Raw genomic sequence first — 19,571 nt, forward strand, 5'->3', positions numbered from 1 at the left:
TTGTAAGCCTCAAAAAACTTAGAAATTCCATTCTGAAATTATTTTTATAAGAATTTACTATGATTTTTTTTAATTATAGTACATTCTATTTTTTTTCAAAAGAAGTTAGACAATATGTTAATGAGATTTTTCATATAATAATTTCAGATGGAAAAATTCAAACAGTGTTTCTTGATCCATGTTTTGTATTTCGCGTTGTTTACAAAATGCAAGGAGATTAAATTATCGCAACAGCTAAATCAACACGCATGATGTTTGTCATCCGCTTCTTCGCTTATAGACTATTAAAATGACAAAGATATTATAATTATGCGAATAAATATGTACATCATTAATGACAATCTGTTTTTTTGCGCTAATAACTAATGTCAATTTTAAGATGATTAAAAAATCATCTCTTAATCGCAATGTCATTAACAGCTTTTTAAGTACTGCTAATGTTTATTTTCTTATTCACTCATTAGTTGAAATATTTTATTATACCAAGAATGAAAAAACTAGAGAGAATTTTTTTATACGTCAAATGTATATTTCATCTTTCGAATAGTACATAGTCATCACGCAAGCACACATAAATAAAAAAGAAACATCCATAGCAAAAGCTACTCACGTCAGTAAAAAAAATTATGTATTTATAATAATCTCGAATTAAAAAAAAATTGTTCTCTGTATTCTTGCAATCTTAATTTAATATTTCTTAAATCGAGGATCCTCTATCAAGATAATTTAAAAAATTATCGGGTGTTTTTTTTCATGTATTTTTATCTTATAATGTACAAACGTGGGGCAAAGCGTACAATGTGGAAAAATCTCACACACACACACACACAAGCGTAAAAACATGTGCTTACTGCAACTGTACGCTTTTTTGAAAGCTATCGTCTCGTTCTAGAGAGCATTTATATTCATCAATTTTATTACGATGATAAAGACATAATCTCGGAGAGAAGTTCAACAATATTAATTACTTCTCAATATATAAACTTCGCTTTTTCTTTGCAATTCTTACAATTCAAGCTATCGTTCATCAGTTTAACCAATGATGAGATTTGTACGATTATATATACACGTAAAAATCCGCAATTATAGAATTTCTGTTTTCATTATATACATATACCAGAATATGCTCGTAACTTCTCGTACATATTTCGCAATCAAATAATATAGAATATGCTTTCAAATCCATCGAAATACACACTAAAAGATATGTAATTAATAAGTAATTTATTAAATTATATAATTTATTTTAAATGCCGTAGTTTTCCAAATATTTAATCACTCATCTTTAAAAGTTCTTATATTTTACTCTTAATTGTTTGCGTTGAATGATTATTACAATGATTACAGATTATAGAAGAAAATGGAAGATTGCAATAAAACCATCCAACAAAGAGTAATCGCGACATTATTTTCAAATTTTATTCAAGATATGCTTTCTATATTATTTTATCAAGCATTTAAAAATAAAGAAAATAATCTAAACATGTATACATATAAATATATAATTTACCAATAGACCATAATTCTTATCTAATCACAACGCAGAAATATTTAAAATAGTAATATAATGGAGAAACTAAGAGGAGAGAATAAACCTAACAAATGCTCGTATCGAAGTTCTCTATCACCTAATAATTAATTTATCATTTTTGCATATTTAATATAAACACTATATTAAAGAGTGAAAATCATATAAAAATGTTGAAGTACAAAAGTTAAGACTATCATTATCGAGTATTCGCTGTGCTATTACATTGCAGAACACAGGATAACAAGAGATACAAGTTTCTATACTCTCTCCTTGTTAGCGAAATATGATTGTATGAATTGTGTTTTTTTGTGTATTACTACACATGTGCGCATGTATATGAACACATACAAGTATATAATTCTTATATACTTAAAGTATGTCTCTCTTGTAAATATGGTACTATAAATATAATTCATGAATTCGGGAATGCGTATTAATTAAATATCAATACAAATATCAGTACAAATATTCAATCTCTTGTGTTTTTTTAATTTATTCCTATTTTATCTCCAAAAAGAGATATATATATATATAAAATTCATGATATGCACTATATACTATAAAATGGAATAAATAAATGTATATGCGCGTGTCTTAAGTAGAAAAGAAAAATTGAGTATTTCATACATACAGTACAGACAAGTATATAAATACTATTACTTTGTAATAAAATTATTCAGAGATATGTTTCAATGATTAATATCTTCGTAATTCTCCTTCAAAAAAAATAAAATGATGTTATCATCATAGTTAAAAATACAATAAAACAATATTGAATTATTCTCCCAATTTTTGTGCTTCTTTCAATTTATCACGTCAAAACATCTAAATATGTGCTATTACAACATTGTTTTACAACAGTCTATATTTCAGTATACAGGAAAAGTTCTGGAAAACATATTTCAGAAAAATCGGCTTTTCGATTTTCAAGTTTGATAAAAATCCTAGATAATACCTTTTTAAATAAATGTCTAAAAGATATTTTTTATTTAAAGCAAAATGCAATATTCATTAGATCATATTTCCTGCACTTATAAAAGTCTCCAAGTTTCCATCATCCACCGTTTTGTATCTTTTGTGGAACAAACTACAGCACTTATCATATTATGTATTCTGTGCAAAGCGAGGTCCAGCGCTTTCAACGCACAAAGAGAATTAGTTTTTTAAATATATCTATCGAATTTCATTTGTGCCAAAAATCATATTAAGTACATCCCCGTTTTGAGGCATTGCAAAATTTCATTAAAAATAAAAGAATGGAATTTCCAGAATTCTATTAGACATTTTAAACAGAAGTTTCAGAATTTAATCGCAAAAGAAACTTGTTCGATTTAGGATGTGCCAATTGCTCAGTAAGATTAAAATGCGGTAATCTATGCACCGTGCACAAGAGTGCTACTTCGCCCTGTCTCAATTGAAATTCACAACCGTTAGCAATTGGACGCGAGGGTAGCTCTCCCTCGCACACCAAAGCCCAATGATGCGATCGCTTTTGTCTCTCTTTTTCATTCGACAACACCGGGCTCGTGACGAGGAATGGTTCCAAGAATGCGCGCGGCGCCGCATCTTGGGCTAAACATCGGGCAAGACGATTAAGAATGGATTCTACAGAGTGACGCGGTTGTTGTCGAGTGATTCTCAAATACTTCTGCAAAGCTCTCGCCATAGAAGGGAACACCGCCTGCGCGGCTTCCATGGGGTCCATCGGTCCCGAGTTCGGCGTGGAATCCACCTCGGAGTGCAAACGTTTGATATGCGCAAACGCCTCCTCAGCGGCGGTAATCAGCCTCGCGCGACGTTTCCGTACCCGTCGCTCGTAATCGTGCTCCTCATAAAAACGTTCGTTATGACTCGAATCACGGCGACGTGCCTGCGCCGCTAAAACTGCTCGATCCCCGCTACCGCCGCGCGGTTGCATAGCGCCAGTTACTCCACCATCAACCTCGTAGAACTTGAAGCTCGATTGCTTTCTGCCCGACTTTGAGACCGGCAATCTTTCCAAGTATGGATTATAAATCGGAAATTCTGTGTAGTACCTTTCCAAGACCCATACGGCCGCTCTTTGTATTGATAATTGACCTATTGCATAGGATTTCGATTCACCGTCCGGCGATCGAACGACCTGTCAACAAAAATATCAAAGAAATATTTAATTCGATATCAAATATTATAGATCAAAAATATATGTAACATTCATGTACCTTTAGATAGAATGTAGGTTGTAAGTGACGAACTTCAATAAGGAGCACAGCGACATAGTGTATAAACAGGAGTGTATCAGCAAGGGTACCTGCATAATTTACTAAACTTTTGTACTCTGATATTTCGCCATTGGCAGCAGTCTTAGCACTCTCAGTGATCTGAAAAAATCAATAACTATGTATAATTTACATTCATTTATTACTTATACAAATTAAATATATATAAATTATATTCAGAATCATTATATATAAATTTTCCTATATACCTGTACAACGTAAAAAAGCCAATAAGTACAAATGCACAGCATGGTGAGCAGCAGCACTCCTGCTCTGAATAAAAATATGCGTGGCATGGTAGCAACTCGAGGACGCAGAAATACCGCCCAGCTACCAATACCAAGTAGCACCAATTTGAAGGCTAATCCTAGCAGTTGGCCTTTACATTCAGCATTGCATGACAATAGCTGTAGTTTTTGCTGCATCGTTAATACTGTCGTTGAGTCGGGAAAAAATCCCAATTTAGGCAAGATCACCATGGCAATAGGACTAAAAAAGGCGCTTATTCCGAGTATCATTGCTATGATTGGACCGATATAGCGATTGCAGCTAGAACCGAATGAGCTATCAGTCTCGTTTGGCCAGTGGCTTACATCCTCGGTCGATTCTGATCTATCTGAGGTATTGCCAGTAACGGCTGTAGTGTTTTCTCCCCAGTTTTCATCCTGAGGAAGTATCTGTACTTCGATCACCTCCTGACCCATATTATCTACGCTATCTCCCCGTACATTTACAGTTGTTTGAAACGGAGCCATTTCATTAGTATCTAAATTCTGCCGCTCTTTCCTTTGACTTCGATTGCTCCTATTGAAAAAAATTGATATATATACATATATGCATATCTATGATGTGTAAAAAAGTGCGAGTCTATTCATAGTTAATTCTAGTACTAGTTGTGTAACTTGCTTTTATACAGTTATACGATGCAAAAAAAAAAAAAACAAGATAAAAATTCATCTACCTGGTAGTACGATGAGAATGTGTCCTGTGATGCTGCTTTGAGCTGTGGGATCGATGATGCTTTTGAGAGCTCCTGCTGTGGTGGCTATGGCTATGCTCACTAGCCCCGGATTTTACGCTCTCCGTCTCCATTCCACAGCAAAGACTACCTGCCGTTCATTACCCCATAAGAGCATACCCTCCTTCGCGCGCGACCAAACGGCGAGCACATACATGCGATGCGAGGCAACGACACTTAATGTGATATGTGTCGTTTGGATACGCTATCGTAGCGGATCTACGATCCAAGCATCCTCGGAACGTCGCGGCGTCACAGCCACGTGCGCCTTTGACATTACGCTTTGATCGAAGCCAATCCACTTTGAAGGCTTGTCGCTGCCGTCGCTGCTGACAGTACAACAAAATATCGGATCGGCAAAAAGACAATTCTCAATGGTTATAAAAGACGTAAAAAACGGACGCCGACACGCCTAACGTTTTATTATTCCCCCCCCCTCCGTCCGGCTCCAAGCAGCCGGGCTACCACATTCCGTGATAATTGCTGCGATTGAAAACACTGCGATCCGTCCCTAGGGAAGTTTTATCCCGATGATGTAAAAAAACACCGATGAGCGTGAATCTATAAAGGCTTGTTTAAACTTACAATCTTCGACTATAAAAGTTTTAGACAGACATTCGTTCTAAAAATCTGAAAGTATAAAAAATCGATTTATAGACATGAATTTTTGCAACCGACCAATCACAGATGCGCTTGCCTTGTTTCGATTGGTCAATTAAACGCTATTCTATTTTGACTTCGACGAGTAAATTTTCGAACGCAACGCATGTGGAGTCATGATCCTGAATGATTCTGAATGTTCGTTGATGTTCGCACTCGCACTGATGGAACGGCAGCTGTGAACGACCACACGTTCGTGTCGTATACTTAATTGTAATATAATATTCCATACTCACAGTTTCTTCCGTGATTTTTAACCGATTCTCCGGATTTATTATCTCTTCTATGACGTTCAGTGTGTGCGGAATTTTATTGCGAGACTGTGACACGGTTATTCACATTTTCCCATAGAATTAAACACTGCCAAAAAAGATGCCGAAGCGGAAGCATCAAGCACTCATAGACTCCGATAGCAGTGGAAGCGCGTCGGAGAGCGGCTCGGACTTGGACAACGTAAATAGTCTAACCTTTAGTATAGCACATGAAAAATTCATCCATCCATGTTTAATCAAATAATATTTAACAATATTTATATAACATGTGTCAGTTTTGTTTGTAAAAAAAAAAATTACAATATGTTTTTGGATTAAAAATGTACAATTTTGTTATAGACACATGCACATATACACAATGAGATTGAAGACAATTGCTTATTATTGTTTCAATGATTTTGTTTATAATAATTTGCAGTATATATCCTTTTTTATCCAAACTTTATCAGGATCTTCTGTCACTGGCAAAGAAAAAGAAAGGAAAATCCCAAGATGATTCTCAGTCAAACGAAGATAATGGATCTGTTAAAAAAGATGCTAAGCATGATTCAGACACATCAGATTCCGACAATAACTGGAGCAATAAGACTGGAAAAACAAAGGTAAAAAAAGGGTCGACAAAACGAAGTAAACGAAAGATGACAAAATCAAGCACCGAAGATAGTGCCAGTGAGAAAGAACCAGCAAAGCAGCTTTCAGAGCCAGAAGAAGGTAAAAATTAAATTTATTTTATGAATGTATACTTTTATTTTAAATGCATAAATTTTGTTAATGTTATAATAACTAAACAATAATTATTTTGTTGCAATAGGTGAGGTATCAGATTCTGATGTAAGTGTTTCCGACTCTAGCCAAGAAGAATTTAATGATGGTTATGATGACAAACTCATGGGAGATGCAGAGGATCAAGCTAGACTTGCTCAAATGACCGAAAAGGAACGTGAACAGGAAATTTTTAAGCGAATTGAGCAACGTGAAATTATGAAGACAAGATTTGAGATTGAGAAGAAACTAAGAATGGCAAAGAAACAAGAATTGAGAAAACAAAAAGAATCAAAAAAGAAAGAGAAAGGTGGTGAGGAAAAACAAAAACTAGACAGGGCACCAGATCCTAAAGAAAGAAGTAAAGATCGTAAAAAAACAATAGAAGAAAAGCAAGATAAAAAATTTCATGCAATGTCATTGCTTAAAGCCAGACGCGAAGAAAAAAAAGAACGAGGTACCGCATCTAAAACACATTATTAATTTTTTTTTATTTATCTTACACATTTTTTCATGTTCTTCTCTTGATTAGAGGAAAAAGAAAAACAGAGAATGGAGCAACAACAACAACAATCAAAAGATATAGAGGAAGAGGAATTGGAGAATGATCATAAAGGTGGTGGAAATAAGACGAAGCTTAAAGCATCTGATATATATTCTGATGATAGTGGCTCATCGGACAGTGCAGAGGAGGAAGAAGAAGTAGCTAAACCAACATCTCAGCGCAGATCGTCCTCGAGTGAAAGCCGTGATTCGGATTCTGATAACGATAAAAAGTTAGTTATTTGTCTATTTTATGTGCAAATAGATATATATTTTATATATATCTTCCTAGAATAATATTTATATTTAATATCATTATTTTTCAGATCGATTACTAGTAATAAAGCTAAGCCGAAGAAACCAGTATATATCAGTACTAAAGAAGACTTAAACAAGATCCGATTGTCTCGTCATAAAATGGAGAGATTTGTTCATCTACCTTTCTTTGACAGAGTAGTGCAAGGTTGTTTTGTCAGGATTGGAATCGGTAATAATAACGGAAAACCTGTCTATAGAGTAGCTGAGATAAGCGGTGTGTGCGAAACAGGAAAGATTTATCAGCTCGGCGGCACAAGAACGAATAAGGGATTGAAATTGCGTCATGGTGCGCAGGAACGTGTATTCAGGTTGGAATTCGTCTCCAACCAAGAATTCACAGATTCGGAATTCTTCAAGTGGAAGGAAACATGCGCGCTGCAAGGAATTTCCGTGCCAACGTTTGACGAAGTAGAGCAGAAATTAAAGGATATTAATGAAGCATTGCTATATGAGTATAAAGAAGAGGATATAGAGAAGATTGTCCGAGAAAAAGAGAGATTTAAGCAAACACCTTATAATTACGCGATGAAGAAAGCTCAGCTCATGAGAGAACGTGATGCGGCTAATTGCAGAGGAGACGACGAGACGGCTAGTCGCCTTAATCAAGAATTAAGTGAATTGGAAGAACGCGCATCGGAACTAGATAAGATGCGAACAGCGACGATTTCCAGTATATCATACATAAATGATCGCAACAGAAAGAAAAATGTCGAAGAAGCCGAAAAAGCTATAATGGTAAATTTTAACATATATCATGTTTACATGTTATTCTCTATTTGTTATCAAATTTCAGTCAATTAATTGAGATTGATGTAATAATAGGAAGAGCTGAAGGCTAACAAAGGTAAAAAGGTCGACGATCCATTCACTAGGCGAAGTACTAAGCCAAGAATGGTATTTAAGCCAGAAGATGAATCTGATGTGGTAAGCACAATTCCAATAAATGACAAATCAAGTCCTCGTCCAGCTGTCGATTCGGTATCGACCGCTAACGATAAGGAAAATGGACAGGAGTCTAAAAAGAAGCAAAGTACAGAAGATCTGTTTAATGCCCATGATTTCGATATAACAATCGATTTGGAAGTTCCTATTCCAAGTAAGTCCTTTCATATAATAAGAAAAGTATTATAATTATAAGTTTTTGTTTTATAATTAATTGATGAAAAGCAATTTTGTAGCTCATAAAAAAGAGTACAATTTATTATTGATATATATATAATTTTATTTCTAGATAATCCTGTTAGTGTTTTACCGAAGCCTATTAACAACATCAAGGACACAGGACCTCGCCGCTCGTTAAATTTAGAAGATTATAAAAAGAAACGCGGTCTCATCTAACAGTTCATACGTTTTAGACATCGTAAAAGCATAAGGTTAAGTTGTCAAGGTTGTCTTGTAATTAAAGAATTTAACCTCGTGTATTGAATGCTTTGATTTATAGTAGGAACGAAGATATGTTCTTATAATGATGACTGAGAAACTAGATTATTTATATAAAATATATTCGTGGTATATTATATATTATATTATTGCTAAGGGCGCGCGATTCTATTCTGTTTAATACATTGAGTGTTGGTGGTGGTTTGCTAATTTTATACGAAAAATTAGCTCCAATAACACTGTATAGTTATATAATAAATAAAGGAATGTTAAAATGAAACCGATACTTGATAGTTTTTGAATAGCTTATTATAATTTTGCATCACACAGGATAATGTTCAGATTCGTATATCATGTAAAAAACGTTGGTATCACTATCTATATTATCGTCAAAAACACTCAATGTATTAAAGATTTTTCCAACTAAAAAGGTTCCAACGCAAACCGGTTCCTATTGTGTACTCTAAGTAATGACATTGTGTATGAAAAATATAATTACACAAGTAATGAGAATTGTTCTTTCATAGTTACAGTACTTAAAGGAAATAGCGGATGTACTGAAGAGAATACGATTTTACGCTTTGTCTTACATGTTCCAATATTATAGAACATCCATGTTCTTAAATAAGAAAAGAGAAAGAAAGAAAACACATAAAAAAGAAGAAAAGGTATGTACCTAATAATAAAATCATTTGCCAAATATGATTAAACTTTTTACATATAAAAATATTGTTTGTATGAGATCTAGTGACAGTATATAATGGTGCACAGAACAATTTTATTTTATACATGACAGAATTAAACTTTTATTAAGTAGTAATTTTATCAGGAAATGGAACGTATATAATGTAAATATTAATTTCTAAATTTTTTACAAACATCACAATTGATGTGTATGTCTCAATTACACATATATATTCTATATGTACTAATATTGTTGATATAGTTTTTTCATTGAAGTACACTATATTTTCATTTTAATATTTGTTACAGTTTGTATTGCTGACATAACTTTTATATTTTTTTATTGAAAAATATTGTGTAAATACCTGAGGTTTTGTAATTATGATTTTTATTATTTTGAGCTCTAGACATTATAACTAATTAAAATAGGTTATATAATGTATTATATAATAATTATAGTCTATTATTAATTGTTTATTTTTTTACAAGTTTAATACTGCCGACAAAAATTGATTTGACCATATATTACGATTTTGCAATCATTTGCATGATTATGACATATAGGAGAGCGGATGATGTATATGCGTGAGAAATTATATATCATAATTTTACAAAATAAGAAATTTTGTTACTTGTACTGCGTTTCATTTTTCGAAATTGTATATATACGTATATATATTTAGGAATGTTCTGTATTTAAACGTATTAACGTAGATAAGAAATTTTACATGGAGAAGCACAGTTTTTTCTTTATGTAATTGATAAATTACTATTCCTCTGATTGAGGAAAATTATCTTAAAAACTGTAATCATGTAATCAATGCCGAATGTTTTATGGTTGTAAAGAATAATATATTTGTGTAATATATTCTTTGTATGAAATATTTACAAAGCAATGATGTAGAGTGCTAAATGCTAAGATGATAGACATAATATTTGTAATACTCAGATAAGTGATAAGGAATATAAACTGTAATTGTAAGATAAATTAAGCTCTTATGTAGGTATTATATTTTTAGTAATATGCCAGATAAAAATATAAGTTGGATGCAATATTTGCATTGTATATTATTAATAACTTTTTAATCGGTGATACATCATTATCATAATGTCTAAAGTGTACTTTATTATATTTAATTATACGCTTCTTTTATTTTTACAATAGCACGTTGTATCATAGAAGCATGTGAGTAAGTCTGCAATACTGGCAATATTACATCGTTATCGAAATCGGGAAAAGATTCATTATGTTTGCATAAAAAAGATTGGTTTTTTTTTATAGCAAACATATATAATGTCGCTCTTATTGTATGTACAAAGATAATTGTAAACTGTATAATATAAGTAACAGTATTAAGAAAAATATATACGTATATAGAATTTTCTTCGCGCGCGCTTATGCGTGAATTTCGTATTCTTTTCATTTCTTGTATTAGATATTACATTGATTTCAATAGCAAATATGCTATTGTATTTGATAAAAAATTCTATATTTGTCACAATATTTTTCGCCTTCATTTTACTATCGTAGATATTTTATCAGTTTCACATATGATATATTTAAATAGGATATTTAAATAACGGTGCTGATATTTTTCATATTGTCGGACGCTTATATCGATAGATTTTTGATCCTGCTTTACCGGCCAATCGAGATGCGTCTCGAAACATCTCGCGTCGACTCTACGCGCAGTCGCGACGCGTATGCGCGTGACAGATCGTTCGTACACCGCTGCCCATATAAGGCAATTTCCCTACGTCCCTAACGGCGATTGGACCGCGCGACTGGCACGTCCGCGTCAATGACTAATTCCTCCCGAAACCTCCTCCATGCGATTCTCACGAATCGATTTCGCCTAGATAGGTACAATGGTATGCCGGACCGGTGTCTCTCAGCGCCGACTGTCAATCGATTCCCATCATATTCGTCGCGCGATTCGCGGCGATTTCATTGTTCGTATCGCGCCGGCGTGCACGATCGCGTCGCGAACCTCGCGTACGACGCGATCCTCCGCTTATTCGTGCACGTGTCGCGGAATAGGCTAGCGCGTTTCGAATGCCAAAGATTCGTGCGACGAGTACGACACGAATATTTTTTCATCCCTTATTGTAATGCGCGCACGCGACCGCGAATTTTTGACGTCACTTGACGGGGCGCGGGCAACGCGACGCGGACCAATCAGCGTCGCCGGTCGCGACGGCGCTGCGCGCGCAGGCGTAGGGATACAGGATTCGCGGAGAGGAAAGAGCCGGCTGGTCGCGAGAGGAGCCTCCCTTCCCGTTCGCCCGTGAGCCAGCCGCGCGACCCCTTCGACTGGACACCGCGCCGCTATCCAGTTCCACCACGGCCGAGATACTCCGGGAAAGTGTTGGTTAAAGAGTGCTCGTTCACGTGACTCTACCCACCGGCTACACGACTTCCTACGGAAAATGGTAAATATCCGTTGGTCGCGTATTAAGTACTATCGGAGAGAAATCGGGGAGTATACCGTCCGTAAACGCGAACGGCGACGCGAGGCTCGGGCGAGGCCGCTCGCCCGGCACACGACGACTTTTTTGTGGTTATGGCCGCAGCAGACGCGCCGGTCGGCCATTTCTGGCCTCGAGGGGTCCGGCAGTCCTCGGATCGGATACGCCTCACTTTCTCAGCAACAGCGACCGGATGAATTTCGCGTCGTCGTGGCGTTTCGCGTATTCTTCCTTCCTCTCCCCTCCTCCCACTCCTTCCGTTCTTCGCGTGCGGATTCCGCGACGGCGGATCCTGCCATCGTTTCCAGGAAGCGTATGATTCACTTCTACACGGTCGGCATGCCGACCGCGGCCCGACGATGGGCGATGATTCTCGCGCGTCATCGCGGCACCGTGGCGTGAGATCGCGCTTTCGTGCCTAGGCGACTACCGCTCGTTTTTTCCGTCTTTCGCTATTTCGCTTTCTCTTTCTTTCTCTCTCTCTCTCTCTCTCTCTCTCTCTCTCTCTCAATCTCCATCTCCGTCGCCTCTTTCCTTTGCCTTTCCGAGCGGTACGCCCGGATCGTAATCGGTGCAATTCCGACGAGTTCGATCTTCCCAATGGTATGGAGGGATACGTGTATCCTACGCCATGATCGCTATTCGCGCAATAGCAACTTTGCCGGCCGTTTTTATAAATGTCGATTAAAGTTAACGCGCGATTTGGCTCTATCTCCTTTCAACTCCGTCTTTTAAGAGGGGATATATCTACTCACAACACAAATCTCAATTTATTCCGACACAAGAAATTTATGTACACATACACACAAGCCAATGTTTATTTAAATTATTTCCAAGATATTTTCGAAACGTCGTCGACCAAAATTGCCTCAATAACACGACGTACAAGGTAATGACTTGCCGGAACGGAATGCCAATAATTTGATTCGTCATAATTATAATCGTTAAAGCCGCGTTTATGATATTCCGATAAACACAATTGAAACAACAATATATTTATCCGCTTGTCTTTGACATTATCTATTTATTATCGCGAAAAAAAAGCTGTGCGACTACTTACGCGCCCGGTTTCGAGGATATCGTCTGTGCCCCAATCTCGGATTAATGTTTATCGCATGGCGCTGTATTATATGAATAGCTTAAATTTATTCAATTTTTTTATTAGTAAGTTTATTTTTATATAAATTATATGAAAATTAAAATTTTTTTTTTTTATGTATACAACTGTCGTTCTTCACAATTCTTTTTTGAAAAATTTCATCTAGATACATATTGAAAGTTTCTTTATTAAATTGAAGGTCGCAAATTTTTTTTTGCCGGTTTGACATTTTCATTAACCACAAAGCGAAGAATTATACATTGCGCAACGTGAACACCGCTCGCTTTTGACAAACATTCACTAAACGCCATTCGAGTGACTACTGTACAGAAAAAGAAAGAGAGAGACAGAGAGAGAGAGAGAGAGAGATATTGCGTGATAAAGAGAGATTGCATGAAGGAGAGAGAAAGAGAACTGTAGATGCTTCCCCCAAACCAGTGTCGCTACTACCTTCAATTGTAAACGCGTCATATGAATTCCGGTTTACGTTTTAACTATCCTCTTTTGAATACTTTTTAATAAAAATGCATTTAAAAAGTTTTTATTATACTCAAGTTTATTACACTAAAGTTTTTATTATTACTCTAGGACAAATTTTTATCTAAATTTGTTTTATATATGCGTCTATTTGGAATAAAAAAATTTTAGTTGTGTGCTCTCCAAATTTTAGATAATAAAATTGGCAAGAAGTTGCAAAGCATCGTTTCAAGATCGTGGAATCGCTATCGGGATCTGTCATTTTCGTTCGTTTGCGTAAAAGAGGAAGCGTTGCGTACGCATTTATTTCGGTCAGCGCTTTAAATCGCGTGTCGTTGCTGACTATTTTTATTCGGATCCATTTCTTTCTATCCTCTCAAGTACTCAACGCACTATTTTTCTCAAAATTTATTACAAAAATTTACGATGACGAGATAATATCAATTTCCATTAACAGCAAGAGATTAAATCTGTTCTCGGTTGCATCACGTTATATTTGCTGCATCTGATATGAATGTACATACAGGTGTATGAAGGAGAAAGAGAGAGAGAGAGAGAGAGAGAGAGAGAAATATTCTTGCAGATATCAGTTTCTATTGTCCCATTATCGTATACCATTTGATCGTTTTATATTACTATAATCCACCTTCGAATCACATCGCGATCTATAAAAGATATCGCAGGAGCATAAGTCTATTTCTGAGGCGATTCTAATTTTGATTTTATAAACTAATTTGTAATACTATGATAGAAACTAGTATATTAGAATCTACTACTATACAACACAAAGAAAATAATTCGATAAGAATTCCATCAGTGATAAAAGATTAACAATGTTATAATACTTAAGAAAAATTATATTTTTTTATATTAAATAATATTATTTATACAACAAAGTTCACGTTGAAAATTATCTTCCCAATGTATTTGTGTGTGATAATGAAAATACTTATTTGTTATTATACTACTAAAGCATCCATGACACATTGACTGAGCTATTCTTTCGCTATGTTTTTCTGTAAAATCAGATCCACTAACCGTGACTGATGTAACGAGAGAAAGAATCAACGCGAAATGGCAAAATAACGAGGCGACCGATGATAATGGAGCATCTACTTTATGTGTATTGCAAAAAATTTTAATATCGCATAAATACGGCGATGCTCACGTTCCTTTATCAAAACCACTTGCGGGCTTGCAGTATATAAATATAAAACTATGACTCGCATACTGGAGAGACGCGCGCGCTATCGGATCACCGTCACGTTCATGCGATCCCCCATCCGTGCGATTAAGCACGACCTTAACCCTCTGGCAAATATGCATCCTTTTGCCAACACGATCCTCCTACGTAAGAATTTATGCGTTCGCAGAGCGATGACGCTATGACACGTCGCATAACGTGGTAATGCCAAGTAAGGATCCATTTCTCGAATATGCGAACGAAATCTTATGGCAAACATATTCTTTTGATGATAATAATTTTTTGCATTTCCTGAAATATAGATATGTAAGTGTCAAATTGTATTTTGTAAAAAAGCCTTACGAAATTTTTAATAATATATAAAAAGAGGCATATGGAGTATATGCACTTGTACAAGATTTAAATTGATATACAGATTTATTATAAATAACTAAATTTGTTTCGTTAATATTTGATCTCAGGTTTTCTTTTAATAATCTCGGTTTTATAATTTTAATTGCCTCTTTTATATTTACGCGCGTATCCTCGGAAATGAAGAGAAGAACCGGCTCTCTTTTCAAAACTATCCCCTTTTTCCAATCTGCTAACTCCCCTTTAGTGTCCCCTCGTTCCTGGCCGCGCCTCGAAGATGACAGTGAACTAGAAAGAAGAGAGCGATGCATATAGTGCAGAGAACGGTCTGTTCGTAGAGCGAAGAAAGAGAGAGGGAAAAATTCAATGAGCCTGTAAGGAGGTCGGTTATTTTCTTGCGGGCTAGCAACTCTCGAAGTTCACTGACGTCTTTTACGTCCGGCAGCCGGGTTAATTATCTTCTCTCGCCTTTATGATGGTCTTTCGCGGAAAGTGTAGTATTTATCGCATCGTTCCTTGAAATGACGCGCGACGTTAAAACCTTATTGGCGAAAAAAAAATTTTAATGCTTAAAAAATGTTATCGAATCGATTCATATTAGTTTTCTTAATTTTTATAGTTAAATACTCTTTTTTTTTTCTCTCGCAGACCTAAACATTTTCCTATGTATTTTTATCTGAAATGCAGAAAGTGCAGCTGACACGATGTAGATTCATTTCTTCGAGGCATTAAATCAAATCCTTCGGTCAGCTAGGGATGAATCATCTTCCGTTTGACCTTGTGCGAGGCTTGTGTTCGAGAGGGGTACAACACGCCCCAGAAGAGGGAGTTGCCCCCTCATCCCTTTAACCGGCATCCCTTGTCGCCGCCCCGTTAGGATATCGACCCAGGAGTGTTGCATCCTCTGCGTTCGTTGGCCGCTTTCCAACTGTCGCGTTCCTCGCGGGACCCTTCCTCGAAACTGATTCCTTTAATCGTATAGAATGAGCAATGATAAATTAATATTAGTATCGATTATATATGTTTTTGACAAAATCAAATATTACTCGACAATTAAATCAACTAGAAAATTTTATTCCTGTATTTGAGCATAGTTTTTTAAAAATCTTATTTTTAATTAAATAATGACAGTAAAATTTATTCATCTATAGACAAAAATGTAGGCATCATTCATATAATTTTTCGAATGCCAATTTCATTTTCATACATTTGCAAAAGCGAAAAAAATTATCTGTGTTGAGATAGTAAATTAAATTAATATAAAAAATTCAGAATATATACTATTTTAATAAAAGTAATTCTAAAGTTTTTTTTTATTTTTGATAAGATTTGAAGAATCACAAAATATCTCTGTCTTCGTACTTCTCCATCGAAGATATTCCTCCTTACATCCAATCGTATTTCATCAATTTCTACGACGTGAAGAGGAAAGACGATGAGCTAAAAGTTCGTGGCGCGCGACACGTGCCCAAGAGCCAGGGGATAACTTTAGAAGTGGATCGCCGGATCTCTTTTAGCATTGCGATTCGCGCGTGGGAAGAATTTATTTCGGTAGCGAATGTCCCCCACACGCGTATTTTGTACTCGCGAAATAAGCTTAAACGGCCTGACTGACAGAGCAACGCTAAATGCCGACACATCGTATCCATATGTGAAATATCCTGCTGTCGATCGATTGACTACCGTAGCGCAATATAATCAATCGAATCAAAAGCTGTTGAAATTCATGCAACTTTTCGTATACCATCGTTTGTCACAGCAAGATGTCAAGGAATAAATCTCATTAAATCTTATACATTCAGTCTGTTTCGTAATAAACTGGAATAAAACAAGATATTAGATTTTTTCTAAAATCTTTAAGATTTTTCCTTAAAGAAAAGGTACCTTAAAATGCAAACGATAATAGCTATATATTAGAAAATATATAGAATGAAAAACGATCAATTAATCCACTGTCTAATTACATGTCTCGCTTTTTTCATGTTTTACTAGGCATCTGGAGTAACAGTTGCAGACGTTTGCAAGACAACGTACGAAGAGATAAAGAAAGACAAAAAGCACCGATATGTGATCTTCTACATCAAAGATGAAAGACAGATAGATGTCGAAGTCATCGGACCTCGCGACGCGGCTTACGACGCCTTTCTTGAAGATCTGCAGAAGGGCGGCAGCGGGGAGTGCCGCTACGGTCTGTTCGATTTTGAATATACTCATCAATGTCAGGGTACTTCCGAGGTAATTATATCGTTTTCCCAGATGTCATTCTCAAGCTTAAAAAAGTCAAATGTAAATGTGTTATCTGTCTTCCAAATTTCAAATCAATTCACCTGAAAATGAAGCTTTGTACGAAGAGATTTTATTCCATTTTCGACTTATTTTTGCGAAAGAGGAAACATTTTCTTTTCATTCAATTGTATATTATGTTTCCTAATTCACTCTATATATTAACTCTATATAAAATAAATTATCTTTGATAACCAAAAATGTTCTTAAAAATATATCATTTCGTACTATTGTTCTTTTACAGGCATCCAAGAAACAGAAACTGTTCTTAATGTCGTGGTGTCCCGACACGGCCAAGGTTAAGAAGAAGATGTTGTACTCGAGTTCCTTTGACGCTCTGAAAAAGTCGCTGGTCGGTGTGCAAAAGTACATACAGGCGACGGATCTATCGGAGGCCTCCGAGGAGGCTGTTGAGGAGAAACTTCGAGCTACCGACAGGAATTAGGAGTATTCCAATAAAATCCAAAACCTATTATGAGATAAGAGAAAAAAAATCAAGGAATACGATACATTGTGAATTAACTTCCCAGAAACAAACAAAAAGAAAAAAAGGAAAAAAAAACAGTAATGCTCTATACTGTCGTTGCATCGAGGGTTCACATTTTTACACATTTTTCACTTTTAAAGGAGACCGATTATCAAGTATTTTGCGCTACGTATATTAGTCACCAGGGGAATGTAAGCATTATTAATATCAAAAATGAACAGGAATGAGAAAAGAAGGATAAACAAGGGGGTATCCCCTTTCATACCGCGAACGTTGTGTGAATCTGTCTGATATAATATTAATATACTATTATTATATAATTATAAGATAATTGTATAAGAATACAAAAACAATTTACAACCAGTCAAGCAGTAAGAATGAAATTATTATACTTTTTTTCTCACAGACTGTATAACATTTAAATTAAATTCATTTCATTATGACTTCTCGTTATGTCCTGTTAGTAAAACCCATTACATTTCCGATCATATTTCTGCACACAAAACCGAAACAGACTGGAAAAGATGTGATAAGAAGAAATAAAATACGAAAAAAATTAATTGATAATGCAGATTTCAATCTCTTTATGGCGCTCACCAGAACAAATTCTGCGCAAGGTTCATCCAATTGATTCAACTGACGGTACGACTTGTTCTTCAAATGGTAAAAAAGTAGATTCTTTCGAAATATATGTAATAGAGTTTACCGGTAATTTCAGTTTGCTTGCAAATATTGCTTAATATAAATCGCTTTAATTACTTAAATTATTCGCGATTTCAATGTAAAATAAAAAAGAAAAAATTCACATCAAATATTTTTGCATCATATTGTTTTTTGAGAGTAAAATCACAGTCACTATGAAGAATGTAATAATATTTTTGTGAATGTTAATGAAGATGACTCGTCGATGCGATGCGATCAGCATGCTCGACAGATAATGGCAACTTTCACAAGTAATTATATTACATAAATTATAACAGTTCGTTTTATATTTTTTTCGCATTTTGTACAAACGTTTAAAATCTGCTGTCGAATATTATGATTAAAGTACACAGCATACTTAACATCAACAATAATGTTTTCACTCGATGATACATTGATCCATTTGCATCCGCTGCCAAAGGATAGTGCTGCGACATGGATGCGAGCTGTATACCTATAAACAAAAATCGAGCATGTATCATAATTTTTATTTTATTATTTTATTTCTCTCAAGATTTCCTTTTTATTATTATCTTAAAAGAAATAATATTTTAAATAAAAAAAATTTAAGTTAAATCATTATACTCACCAGATATCATGTTCTGCTCTTGATCGCCATCAGTCTCGAAATTTTCGCTGGAATCGATGGCTATAAAACGAGATATGATAAATTTTTATGTGTGATTTGAGTTTTTTCCTTGTCATGATCGGTGTATCGTGTGCGAAAAAGTGAGTAAGTGTGTGTGTGAAAGAGAGAGAGAGAAAGGAAGCGATTTATCTTTATTACTTACAAGCTCCCTCGGTGTGGAAGCGCAGTATTGCTGAAGGATGACTCCATCCGTAGCGAGTTCTGGATAAAACGACTGCCTCGTAATGGGTCGCCACGTCCAGGCCTGTCAGATTGAAGGAATGAACATGCACAGGGCTGACAACTTCATTGTCACCGGGTATATACAATCTGTGCCATTTGCCGTTAGTATCCTTCTGCGATCATATAAAAATAACGTCACATAACATCTGATTGGTGTGAAATCAGATTTTAAGAAAACGTAATATCGAAAATAATATGAAAA

At 35.3% G+C, this 19,571-nt stretch overlaps 4 protein-coding genes and 1 long non-coding RNA gene across 10 annotated transcripts in view; 2 read left to right on the top strand and 3 right to left on the bottom strand.

The window, feature by feature from the left end:
* Nucleotides 1-156: 156 nt before the first annotated feature.
* LOC126856123 (vang-like protein 1) lies at nt 157-5,326 on the bottom strand. The gene is made up of 4 exons (XM_050604349.1): nt 4,751-5,326; nt 3,999-4,593; nt 3,733-3,891; nt 157-3,653 (listed from the first exon to the last, which is right to left on the bottom strand). The coding sequence occupies exons 1-4, from the start codon at nt 4,879-4,881 to the stop codon at nt 2,817-2,819; spliced, it is 1,722 nt and encodes a 573-aa protein (XP_050460306.1). The 5' UTR covers nt 4,882-5,326; the 3' UTR covers nt 157-2,816.
* A 275-nt stretch (nt 5,327-5,601) lies between these two features.
* On the top strand, nt 5,602-10,791 carry LOC126855805 (RNA polymerase-associated protein Rtf1). The gene is made up of 7 exons (XM_050603765.1): nt 5,602-5,920; nt 6,189-6,450; nt 6,551-6,958; nt 7,034-7,277; nt 7,371-8,097; nt 8,185-8,458; nt 8,594-10,791. Exons 1-7 carry the CDS (start codon nt 5,840-5,842, stop codon nt 8,698-8,700), a joined length of 2,103 nt encoding a protein of 700 aa, XP_050459722.1. The 5' UTR covers nt 5,602-5,839; the 3' UTR covers nt 8,701-10,791.
* Nucleotides 10,792-11,668: 877 nt separating this feature from the next.
* Nucleotides 11,669-18,356, top strand: LOC126855815 (cofilin/actin-depolymerizing factor homolog). The gene is made up of 3 exons (XM_050603793.1): nt 11,669-11,859; nt 17,019-17,261; nt 17,554-18,356. Exons 1-3 carry the CDS (start codon nt 11,857-11,859, stop codon nt 17,752-17,754), a joined length of 447 nt encoding a protein of 148 aa, XP_050459750.1. The 5' UTR covers nt 11,669-11,856; the 3' UTR covers nt 17,755-18,356.
* On the bottom strand, nt 11,882-17,006 carry LOC126855818 (uncharacterized). The gene is made up of 3 exons (XR_007688288.1): nt 16,389-17,006; nt 15,191-15,994; nt 11,882-14,966 (listed from the first exon to the last, which is right to left on the bottom strand). It is a non-coding gene; the product is annotated as an uncharacterized LOC126855818 (long non-coding RNA).
* Nucleotides 18,357-18,763: 407 nt separating the features above from the next.
* LOC126855807 (limbic system-associated membrane protein-like) overlaps nt 18,764-19,571 on the bottom strand; it is a 32,630-nt gene continuing 31,822 nt past the window's right edge. For 5 of the 6 annotated variants that reach the window (XM_050603776.1, XM_050603775.1, XM_050603769.1 and 2 more), the window contains 3 exons: nt 19,290-19,482; nt 19,088-19,147; nt 18,764-18,952 (listed from right to left, as the gene is read on the bottom strand). In XM_050603776.1, coding sequence (XP_050459733.1) covers nt 18,813-18,952; nt 19,088-19,147; nt 19,290-19,482 — 393 coding nt within the window. In that variant the 3' untranslated portion in view covers nt 18,764-18,812. The remainder of the gene's footprint in view (nt 18,953-19,087; nt 19,148-19,289; nt 19,483-19,571) is intronic. The other variant, XM_050603770.1, reaches the window with a different exon arrangement.

This window comes from Cataglyphis hispanica, chromosome 17, assembly GCF_021464435.1.
Source record: "Cataglyphis hispanica isolate Lineage 1 chromosome 17, ULB_Chis1_1.0, whole genome shotgun sequence".
In the NCBI taxonomy this organism is placed as follows: Eukaryota; Metazoa; Arthropoda; class Insecta; order Hymenoptera; family Formicidae; genus Cataglyphis; species Cataglyphis hispanica.